This window comes from Leptonotus elevatus, chromosome 13 (genome assembly GCF_054856555.1).
Source record: "Leptonotus elevatus isolate MCC_2025b chromosome 13, RoL_Lele_1.0, whole genome shotgun sequence".
NCBI classification, from domain to species: domain Eukaryota; kingdom Metazoa; phylum Chordata; class Actinopteri; order Syngnathiformes; family Syngnathidae; genus Leptonotus; species Leptonotus elevatus.
In genome coordinates this window covers 8,072,257-8,083,866 of record NC_141251.1, presented here as the reverse complement: position 1 = coordinate 8,083,866, position 11,610 = coordinate 8,072,257, and the positions used below count along the sequence as shown (strand labels likewise).

The 11,610-nt window shown below is 39.8% G+C and overlaps 1 protein-coding gene across 2 annotated transcripts; it reads left to right on the top strand.

Annotated features, from left to right (window-relative positions):
* The first annotated feature begins 896 nt into the window (after positions 1-896).
* exo1 (exonuclease 1) lies at positions 897-10,246 on the top strand. 2 transcript variants are annotated; one of them, XM_086093208.1, is made up of 14 exons: positions 897-998; positions 2,131-2,305; positions 2,422-2,541; positions 3,024-3,147; positions 3,573-3,710; positions 4,068-4,280; positions 4,866-5,053; positions 5,175-5,277; positions 5,458-5,671; positions 7,751-7,940; positions 8,092-8,602; positions 8,698-8,787; positions 9,583-9,755; positions 10,015-10,246. In XM_086093208.1, exons 2-14 carry the CDS (start codon positions 2,145-2,147, stop codon positions 10,088-10,090), a joined length of 2,301 nt encoding a protein of 766 aa, XP_085949334.1. In that variant the 5' UTR covers positions 897-998; positions 2,131-2,144; the 3' UTR covers positions 10,091-10,246. The 2 variants fall into 2 exon arrangements, with proteins under 2 accessions (XP_085949334.1, XP_085949335.1); XM_086093209.1 differs by having other exon boundaries at positions 940-998; positions 2,119-2,305.
* The last annotated feature ends 1,364 nt before the right edge of the window (positions 10,247-11,610 follow it).

The window sequence follows — 11,610 nt, the reverse complement described above, 5'->3', positions numbered from 1 at the left end:
AGATGATACAACGTGATTGGGAATGACTGCGTTAACCAGAACAACAAATAATTTAACGGAATCAAAAATATTACATTTGTCTAGTTAATTTTTAGGCGTCTGGGATCCCAAACACCAACTGACAAATTTGTAGAATCAAAGCCCAGTGAGTCTGTTCTTCACACAGGGCTCACAGGAGGTCATTTATTATGTATTAAAAACAAACAAACAAATCTCACATGCCAAAAACAAGTATGGACAAAAAATACACAACTGAGGTGACACCAGAAAAACTTAAATGACTTTTATTGTCCAGAAATAGTTGAGAAGAATCCCCAAACCGCAAGTGGGGAGAATATGATTATACAAACCTAATTCCAATGAAGTTGGGACGTTGTGCTAAACATAAGTAAAAACAGAATACAATGATTTGCAAATCATGTTCGACCTATATTTAGTTGAATACACTACAAATTAGGGATGTAACTATATCCAATTATCACCATACGATATCACGATATGAAGGTCACGATATGACAATTATCACGATATTGTGGGGAGGTTGGCGCTACAAAAAATAGATCACAATATTGTAAAAAAAAAGAAAAAAAAGAGCTCATACTTTAAAAAAAAAGTGCCTTTGGAATGAAAAATATAAATATAGTAAAAATATATATTATATTTAAGAAATACATTAATGTATATATATTGAGGCACTTAGTTTCTAATGCAAGCACACCCTGGGTTCCTACACATATTGTCTCTGTTCACAAGTATATTACGTTCCCCTGCATCTGACCATTAGTGTGGATTTTAAATATAGAAGGGCCACCTACCGTGAGTAGGCGGTGTCATCCGTCCGTGACCCCAGGACGTCATGTATAACTCCGCCTCCTCCTCTTTTGTATCCAATCGTAGCCGCTCTTACTTGGCTCGCCCTTTGCCGCTAAAACTAAACTTCCCGTCTTTTCCTTGTGCGTTAAAGTCAGCCACGTAAAGAGCGAAGTAAACCAAAAGAGGTACGTTTTCAGCCTTTCTTCAAATAAATCTATTCATAGTGCCGGTGAAAACAAGTTGTCATCATAGCACATCATATTGGTTTCGCTTCTTTCAATGAGTTCGTAGAACTCACCGTAACAACCGACCTTCTTTTCATACTATGAGAATTACTACGTCTTGTGTAACAAAGTCAAAATCTCATGAAAAGCAAACGGCATTTTGTGAACGATATTGCATTTTACAGGAGTGCATTGCACATTTTTGCGTTTAATCACGAGGTCTTCACCAATGTCAATAAGCTTGAATTGCTTATCCCGTGGGCAATCTTAAATTTTTTCACGTTTTCTGTTTGGTAATCCCGTGATGGAAATTCATAATAAAGAATGGATATTATACAATTTTACTGACAAATGGTGCATTTTATTCCATGCTGATTAACTTCACTAATGAATGAAGAGAAACAGATTTTTTTTTAAAAAAAGTATTGCATTGTATCTATCTAGACTTGCAGTGGTTTCTGTTGTATAATTACACAGCTAAACCGACCCTAAATGGTAGATGATAATCCTTCAGTAATGTACATGGATCAAGAAAATAAGTTTATTACTGAAAATTCCTAACAGGTCAAATAAAGAGCTGTCCGTGTTCCTGAGATTTATGAACCATCATCTTTGAGTTTCGCAATGATTAACGATTGTGATTGGAAGTCACTTTACAGTGAGTCTAATCATGTTTATTTACACTCGTGCATTGTGAATAGACCTCATGTGATTTGAGAATAAACAAACTCAGCGAAAGAGCTTGAAATTGAGCATTCTGGTTGGACTCAGGACTTGATATGTGGCCGGCCGGTTGAGTCTAGTCTATTTACATTGTTCCAAAGTCTGGAATCCAAAAATCTAAATTCTGGGTATTTTTTTCAATCTTGGGAATTAATGCAAATTATTGGCAACGAGCAGATATGAAGACATTTACAAAATTGTAAGAAGTAATAATAATGTAGTTTTTGTGTGTGCAGATTTTCGCAATAACTGACAGAGCTTGGTTCCTCCCCTTTGCGAATAGCAGGGAACCACTCACTGTAATTTCTGGAAATTTAAGATACTTTTCTTTTTTCTTTGCTACCCTAATTATTTGTAGTTTGTCTCTCAGTGTGATTTTCCAACATGGGCATCCCTGGCCTGCTGCAGTTCATTAAAGATGCAGGGGAGCCAATCAATGTGAAGAAATACAAAGGCCAGACGGTGGCCATAGACACGTACTGTTGGCTTCATAAAGGAGCATTTTCATGTGCAGAGAAGCTCGCTAAAGGAGAACCAACAGATCAGTAAGTGTATCAAAAATATATTTTCTAAAAAAAAATCTCAAGTATTTGTCATGTGCATGAATTGAGGCTTGCAAGCCTGTCACTGATTTTGTTATTTGTATGCAACCCACTTCTAGGTATGTATGGTACTGCATGAAATATTTGGACATGCTGTTTTCCTTCAGTGTGAAACCAATTCTAGTATTCGATGGACGCAATCTACCTTCAAAGCGAGAAGTGGAAAAGGCTCGGAGAGAGTGAGTTTCGACTCTGTAAATGCGTGAATGTAGAATAGAAACATCACATGATTTATCAAGATGTAGTTCAGTCGTTTATTTAGCACAGTAGTTGCGATTGTTTTAACACTTCTCTTAAAGCAACAGCTTGATTAAAGCAAAACAAAACAAGGCAGCCGACAAGTAGCTTAAAATAAGTTGCGTCGCAGACAAGCTCTGGTAAAACGCAACCATTTTCAAGTGTGTAAACAATGACATTACTACGCATTTACGTCAAGACAGACTAGACGCAGCCTGGCTATTTTGAAAAGTTTACATGACATCTGTTGGAAATGTAATAGCTGATCAGAGTCAACCTTTTCCCCCTCTATTTTGCTTTGCAAGTTGATGACCCCAGTGACAAATGGTTGCCGTACTTATGTGAACCGGTCCGTGGCACAAAAAAGGTTGGGGACCACTGTTATATACCTTAACTGCATATATTCATGTGCTGTACACTCCAGGCGTCGAGAAGCGAACCTTCAAAAGGGCCGGCAACTGCTACGAGATGGCAAACTTTCTGAGGCCAGAGACTGTTTTACACGGTGTGTCAACATCACTCCAGCCATGGCTCATAATCTGATTAAGGTGACCTAACTCTCTCTTGTGTTCCTGCTTTGGTCTTATTTGTCCCCAGTGCACATGTTGTTATTCAAAGTTGATGCAGTAGGTGAAGCAAAAAACATTTTTGCAGTCTGATCGAATGGATAGATTAAAATTGCTGTGCATTTATCCCACTTCAAAGTAACTACAGCAATTTCTACGAAAATGCAGCCCTGAGTGCCGAACATATGCGCTATATACTTTTACAACATGCTGCCCGTTTTCTATAGCATCTCAACTTTGAGTGGGGCCAGTTAACAAAATGTAACATCAACATTTTAATTGCATAAAATGTTTGTCAATTGCGGTGGTCTGGGGTAAAATTTACAGGACTTCATGCCATGCGGTACAAATGCGGTACAGATGGTAGAATAACATTTGCGTTGGTGTTTTTGTCGTTGTTGTCCTAGGCTGCGAGGGCGAGGGGGGTAGACTGCGTTGTGGCCCCATATGAAGCCGATGCTCAACTGGCCTATCTGACGAGGTCTGGCTTGGCTCATGCAGTCATCACGGAAGACTCTGACCTTCTGGCATTTGGCTGTAAAAAGGTATCATAAAATTGTGATGATGGCATTCCTTGCTCCATCAACTACTGCAAAACAGTCACAACATTAAGACCTCTTAATAACACATTCTGCCATTAAACAGCTCATAATTCATAGTTATGATTGGGAGAGGTGTTAATTTGAACAATCTAGCTTTAGAAGTGCTCTTGTTTGACACGGAGAGCTGTGTCCCTCAGCTAAAACGAGGGAAGAAAAATCTTAGAACCAACACTCAGTTCCATCAAGCAGGACCAAGAGGTGACCTACATACTTTGCAAGAATTCAATAAAACAGAGTTGGCCTTTGTATGATTTTGCAGATATAATCATAATCCAGACATGATCTTTCATAACAATGCAGGTGATCCTAAAAATGGACAAGCAGGGTAACGGCCTGGAGATTGACCAGAGTAACCTTGGTCGATGTCGCTCTCTGGGCAACGTTTTCACAGAGGAGAAGTTCCGCTATATGTGCATACTCTCCGGCTGTGACTACCTGGCCTCTGTGCATGGTATTGGGCTGGGCAAGGCTTGCAAGCTGCTGAGACTGGCAAAAGACCCCGACATCCTAAAGGTGAGATCAGTTTCCATTCATGCAATGACATGCTGATTAATAATGGGCAGATTCTCTTTACGAAGGCCAGAGCTTAAATGACATATTCACCTTTTGTACAGCATTTTACATTGTGTGAATTTGAATGTGTAAGACTAGTTTCTGTTTCACCACTTTTATTACCTTTGTACCAAAAAGTTCATTCAATGAAATGAAGATTCTTAAGTTAGCAATCACATGTTTTTGATACATGATTTAGGAAAAGAAGAACGATTGATATTTAGTAGTGGCGTTCATATTTTATTAGCACAGTTTTGGTTCGGGGGGGGGGGGTTCTTGATTTACGATGGTCCTGTCAAAGTCGCAAGAAAGTACACTCAGTTGTTTTGTACTTTTTCGTTTTATTGTTTTATATTTATAGCCTTGAAGCGTTTGTCACACCAGTGTTTACTGTAAATATGAGTTTAATACTGTGTTAGTGATTGACTGCGGTGCATTTTTATTTACGTTCAAATTCCGTTTTTGTCGCCGCCCTAGGAATGCAACTTTGTTGGAAACAGAGTAGCCCCTGATTTGTTTTGCATTATTGCCTGCTTTTTGTGTCAGGTGATCAAAAAGATGGGCCAGTACTTAAAGATGGATCTAGTAGTCCCTCAGGAGTACATCGACGGATTTGTCAGAGCCAATCAGACCTTCCTTTACCAGCTGGTGTTTGATCCTGTCAGCAGGAAGATTGTCCCCCTCAACCCGTATGAAGAGGACATCAACCCAGCCACTCTCAGCTATGCCGGAGTGTATCCTGTACAGTTGTCGTATAAAAGTGAATTTGCTGTTGTCAATTCAGTTCTAATGGCATCTTTAAACGGCTTCTCCACCACTTGGTTGGCACATGTACCTTAACTTGAATGGATGTAGTCCTGTAGGAGATGATACAGCCTTACAGATGGCCTTAGGAAACCTTGACATCAACACAATGGAGAAGATTGATAACTTCAACCCAGACAATCCTATGACACAGGTAACTGGGGCCGAGATTTCTGTGCATGTGCCAAAGCCAGTGGGCGTCCAGACAGCAGATGCAGGTTTCCGCATTAACAATCAAAATACCTGACAATGTCAGTACAAAAGCTTTTGTTTAAGAATGATGACGGAAATGCCCTATTTCCTCAAGAGTAGCTCCCCAATCTCTTCTACGCAGCCCGCAAAACAACGCAGTCGCAGCTGGAATGAGAGCCGGGTCCCCAGTCTCGCTGGGCACAGTATTTGGAGTAGAAGCATGAATGCAGCATCTCTTGTACGGGCCCAGCCTGCTGCCTCTCCTGACAGGCCTCCATCCACCAGGGGGAAGGAGAGAGTCATCAGCCTGGCTGGGTTCAGGCTTCCCTGCAAAAGTGTGAAGAGACCACGAGAAGGTGAGCTCATATCGATCATAGCATTTTTTTGTAACTGCAAAACATTTACTGACTGATATCTAACAAGCAGTGTATTAATTTGTTTATTTTTAAGAAGAATGCATTAATTGCATAATATGAGTTGGTCGAGCTCACACTCAAAAGTGCACCTCATGCACGCACATAAAATGTTGCTAAGGCAGAAACAAATACGGTGTAGTCATCTTTGAAGGTGAGTCAGAGCTGGAGATGTGGTAGGAAAACTTACATACAGTTTTATATAAAAATAAAACTCATTTCACCAAGTTTTTTTTAATAGGGCTCTGTACTTAAATCTTTACTATGACCTTACTAAAATGTTTTTTTTAATCTTCTGCAGCTTTTCTCATTATGCAGTCTTAGCGTGGTGAGTGGGAGAGCAATGACACTTTATTAATTTACCTTTGTACACCACCACAATTGAGTTTATATTTTTTTATATCTGTGATAGTGTTGACTTAAAGCTTTATATTTAGATTTTACAAAAAATTATTTTATGCAAAGTGCCGTCTAGTTTCAGGGCTTCAAATGTATTTGGACAATGTATGTAATTATAAATAATTTTTTGTTTTGTTTAGCAGCAGGCTATGCCCTCTCGGAAGCTCAAAAACAAGCAAAAATTAACACACACACAACTGAAATAGAATGAACAAAATAATAAAACAGCACTTTTATCCCTTTATTATTTGAAGATAAACCTCTTGCATCCAGAAATGGTATGCCATATTCGATATGCTGTATGTGGCAAGACAAGGCACAAAACCAGGCAGAAACATAAAGGCAAGATCTAACTGATTTGCACTACATCCATCTCCTTGCATCCCAAAACCCGGGAGTCCTGATATCCATACATAGAGCAGTTGTGGCCGCAAACATTTATGCAGCACCAATTCTGGGTCCGACCAGTACTAACGATTGGATTGCAGTGGTAGCTGATGTATTGGGTTTAGATCATATACCCAATCTCTTGCCAGTGCAGCAAGGTGCTCATTCTGCCCCCAACCACAACCAGCCAGGAGACCACAAGAACCAGTCTCATGCGGTGCACCCAAAGCACTCAGTCAAGCACGTGCATAGGGCGTCACCCGGAAGGGGCCAGGCTAGGGGCCCACTTAGGGAAAAGATACAGGACCACCAGACAATCGGGTCAGCCGCATTCCAGAGAATCCATAATAACTATCATTTTTAATGCTTGGTTGAAATAATTGGCAGTCAATGACTGTATGAAGTTTAATTTACTCCTGGAGATGCTTTGCTAGATTAGATAAGATCAAACCAATGTCAAATTGTATCAGAATGTTGGGAAGACAAAAAGTATGACAGCTCATGAACCAAAGCGTGTCATTACCATGTTTGTGCAAATGGAACATACTCATTACTTTTGATTGAGGATGTGACTGCTGACACAAGTAACAGGTTGAATTATGGGAGGTATTAGGCAGTACTTTTTATTCACTATAAACCAAATGCTACAAAATGTATTTGTGGTTGGTGGTCATAATTAGATGTATGATCTTTACATCCTGAGAAACCAACTCAAGATCTGTAAAGGAATATAAATAGAATAGTATTTACTCTTTATTGTCCAAGTCGACAACCTCATACCAAGGTTATTTACCTATGACAACAAAACAGGGCACCCGGCAATTATTTTCAAACAGCCATTCAAAATGGCAGTTGTTCAGTTGCCCAAATACTATTGATTGCCTGAAAATGCAAAATGGCTAGAATTCCTGAAAGCTAACTGTCACATTGTTGTAAAATGTTGTGAGTTAAAACCGAAACACTATACTTCACTTACAGCTTCACTTATAATCCAAATCCGTTGTGGTGGTGTCCAAAGAAAAAGCACCATCTCCTCGTTGATTGGGTTTTTGCTGGGTACTATGACCTTCTTTCATTTTGTGAATGGTTGTTTATCTAATATGAGCCCTGTGAAGTCAGCTGAGATAGGCTCCAGCTCAACCACGGCCCTGAACAGCATAAGCGATAGATAAAGGATATTTATCTTTTCTGTACGTGCACTTACACTGCATCTGTACCTTCCTCTCTCTGCTACAGACTGCAGTCTATCAGATCAAGATGTTCTGCAGCAGTACTCCTCCGACTTGAAGCGATCCAAGCCAGACCAAGAGCCAGAAACGTTAACGTTAACACCAGTCGGTCGGCCACGGCCACGCAACCGCTTTGCCACACTCCTGCAGAGGAGGAACCATGACGTCGATGACGAAGACCAGGCCGTAAGCAGCAGGTACTCGAGCCTTTGCTAAGTTTTTAATCAGTGCCTTAAATAGCAGATTCATCATAAATTGGGGCAATTAATGATGTTAATTTTGGTGGTATGTTTTAGTTACAATAAAGACAGTCAAGATTAAAATTTGTCTCTTTCTTTCCCTATGTAGATTCTTCAGCAATTCCAGTTCAGCTACTTTTATTACCAAAGAATCTGCTCAGGTGGGTGTCGGTCAATGTGTAGGGCACAAAGCTACAAGCCCGACTGAGTGCACGTCCAACCTCAGTGCCCAGAACAATGACGGTGACGACTCAGACGGCCCAGAAATCCCATCTGTGGAAACACCCAGTCCACCTCCTTCTCCGGATAGCTCTTCCCCCGGTTCAGGCAGTCAGGGTCTCAGGCTCTTTAACTGGTCAGACAGTTCGCCCATTACTGATCAATCACAGACACTCAAGTCGAGTTCAGGCCTGGATGCCCTGCAGCAGTTCCAGTATAAGAAGGACAGTTTCTCCTTATCCGCTAAGTCCTCTATTCACAGAAACCCAAAAGGGGAGGGCAACCTCAAAGACTCTCCTTCCCAGGACAGTGCCTATTTTTCTCAGTCCCAGCCTTCCCCTGATTCCTTATGCAAAGACGAAATACCCGACTGTAGCTCCGACTCCTTCCATTCAGTGCCTGTAAGTTTGTACAAATCTAAACATCCTGCCTTACCATATTTGTTATTAGCCGATTTTGTGCCAGACATGTTGAAATATATTTCATGTTATCTCAGGAAATGGAATCGAAAGTGGATTCAGAGTCAGAGCAGAGTCCCACACGATCAGACAAAGCCAAGAATACATTTGGAATGTTACAATTAAAGGTGGGTTTACAAATCGACTGCACTATGTCTGAGAAAATTAGAATTGACTGAGGTCTTCTGTTTACAACAGAATTGTATTCCTACTAGGGGTTGAATGATTTCAGATTTTTTTGTGGTCAACTGTTATGTGATGAAAGTCTAGTCAGTTGAGTCATTTGACGACGTCAATGGCATATTTTCGAAACAATGCAACACTCCCCAAGGTTTTTGTGTTGTGTGTTTTTTCTAAAAATCTGCAAATAGGTGAGTCAGTGGTAAATAATGAAATATTAACAAAAATATCAGCGGTGTACTTACGTTTGTAAGCATTTGTATTATACTTTCGTGCCTTCAAAGAGACTGTACCTCCATATGCCCAAACAAAAATTAATAATAATTACAGAAAAACCTTGTGCAGGAGTTGCTATCTGATCATTTAGTCACTTGAGTCTACCTTTAAAAGTGTCCAAGGGGGATATTTTTTGTAGAAAGAGTTTCTGTGGTGTCCCTGCGTTTTACATATTGCTGGCGTCGGGCAGAAACCTCATAAGTCACAATTTGGCAAATTTCATATAATTAAAAAAAAAGAAGTTTTTTAAATCTACTGTATACTTTTGGTCTGTCATGTGGGTATCGCTTTTACAAATGATTGACCAATCCTAAAGTGTTTAAAATTGATTGCTCTCTTTGATGATGTGCTGTTACAAAACCTGTTGTTTTTGGGGTCTCCTGAAAAGTGACGCCAGCGTTGCGATGTGTTTGTATGTGCAGTATATGACAACCCTCCGCTTTGTTTTTCCCATTTCATCACTCCAGGTAAGCGGTCTGTCAAAGCCCAAGTTCAGCAGTCTGGTCAAACCCAGAAAGGTGCAAGTAATGGGCCCAGCAAGGGCCAGTGGATTGAGGAAGAAATCCCCCGCAAACAACGAGAACAATCCTAGTTTCCAAGCCACCATCAGCAGTCTGTGGAAGAATTACGGCTTCAAAAAGTAACTTTTCTTTTATAGTAAGAGAAGCATTTGAATATGATTTATGACCAAAAAGTACTATTTTCCATAGTCTTTGAAAGCAAAATTGCTCATACTGTATTTGTACCCTGCTCGAGTGGAAGTGAGATTGGTTAAATGTCCAGATGAACTGATTTAGACAAACATCTCCATTTATGTAAACAAAATGGCATTTGGACTGATAATATCAATGACCTCATTTTTGTTGTTGGTAAAACCATTGTACGTGTTTTTTTTTTAGAGATCCCCAAAAGATGGCGTCTTGCAACAAAGGAGAGCCGATGTCTGCACTTGAAGGCAACCTGGTGGTTAGTTAACGGCAGACAAATGCAGCAAAATCAGTAACTTCTGATGCTTGTGCTGAATAGTTCACATAGTGCTCAGCACTCTGATATTTTTTTTTATGTATTGTTTTTTTTGTTTTTTAGAATAAAGTTATTGCACAGCAATGTTTTATCAAGCTGTAAACATGAGAGGAAGTGGTGTTGTCAAGCATTTGTTGACTGTGGTACATCTTTGCATTCAAAGAATGTGTCAGGTACTAGATAGCTGAAATGAATGTTGACTGTAAATTCCCAGCCTCCATGCATGCACACGATTGTAGCGATAAGGAAAGGATTACAGATCTCTTGTAGGTTTCTTCACAACTCTCAGCGGAGACACTATTGTATGACTGTGATAAATGAGCTCTCGTTTTAGGAATGAACACAGAATCAATATAAATTCATACTTGACAGATGAGGTGGTGTGAAATAGGACACTGGTTTATTTTGTGATTCGGTTTGCACCGAGTGCAACTAATCTGCTGCCACATTCGATTGGCACATTTAAAGGTAAATCCAAAGTTTGCTACGTTTGCTACGGGCAGTTGGATGGTGAGCTCAGTTATGATAAGCATCTAGCCAGCTACTCCAAGTGCACAATGAGGCACTTTTGGTGGCTACTTTTACATAGAAAATTTAAAAAAAAGAAACAGTAATGGCGTGAGAGCTCCTTTTGTGGACAGGACTCTGGCATTACCACACTAAATATTCATTTATGCATATTGTTATGCTCTTCCTGTTCTGGGTCACACGTGAACCGGTGCCTGTCTCATCTGACTTTGGGCAAGAGGTGAAGTACGCTTAAACTTGTTGCCTGCCAACTGCAGTTCAGATCCATCAATTAACTTATCATGGCAGCACAGGAAGAAAATGCACATCACCTCCGCACAGAAAGTACAGCAAGACAGACTCACTAACCACATGCTGTACCTGACACGCCCACACTTAATATATTTATTCCAATTATAAAAATTTTCACAGCCTTTTGTTCCATGTGAGCTTTAAACCTGTCTGGCAAACACTTTACGTACAGACTATTTTGCTCTAAAATGTCTGTGACATACGGTGTCAGTTTTCAGTAGCAGCATTCCAATGCTTGATACAGGACTTTTTTCCACTCACACAATGTCTTTATGGAACGTTTCTTCCTCTTTCTACACTGTAGCCAACTCTCACTTGTTGTCTTGGTTTTGTTCCAGTACTAATTACACAGCAATTGAACATGTGTCCTGTTAATTATCAGTGCATATTGTGTGTTAAGGTCAGAGCACCATAAAATGGTACTTTTTTGTTTTTGTTTTATACATGCTTCTAACATGCACAATTTCTGTACAGTGTACAAATGAACTTGTCGAAAAGTGTTAGTTTCAGAAATATAAAAAAATTCTGTGAGCTTGATAATATTGCTGATGGAAATTTGAATATAAAGCAACAAACTAACCTTTTTGGGGGCGTTATCAAATTATACATTGGCATGAAGTAAACTATAAATTTTTGTATTTTGAGTAATGATG

What these genes read in the sequence shown, in the direction of transcription:
- exo1 (XM_086093208.1), top strand. Translation starts at nt 2,145, where the DNA reads ATGGGCATCCCTGGCCTGCTGCAGTTCATTAAAGATGCAGGGGAGCCA. An exon ending in TGGCTCATAATCTGATTAAG is followed by an intron (nt 3,148 to 3,572) that starts GTGACCTAACTC and finishes TTGTTGTCCTAG; the next exon opens with GCTGCGAGGGCGAGGGGGGT. An exon ending in ACTCCTTCCATTCAGTGCCT is followed by an intron (nt 8,603 to 8,697) that starts GTAAGTTTGTAC and finishes ATGTTATCTCAG; the next exon opens with GAAATGGAATCGAAAGTGGA.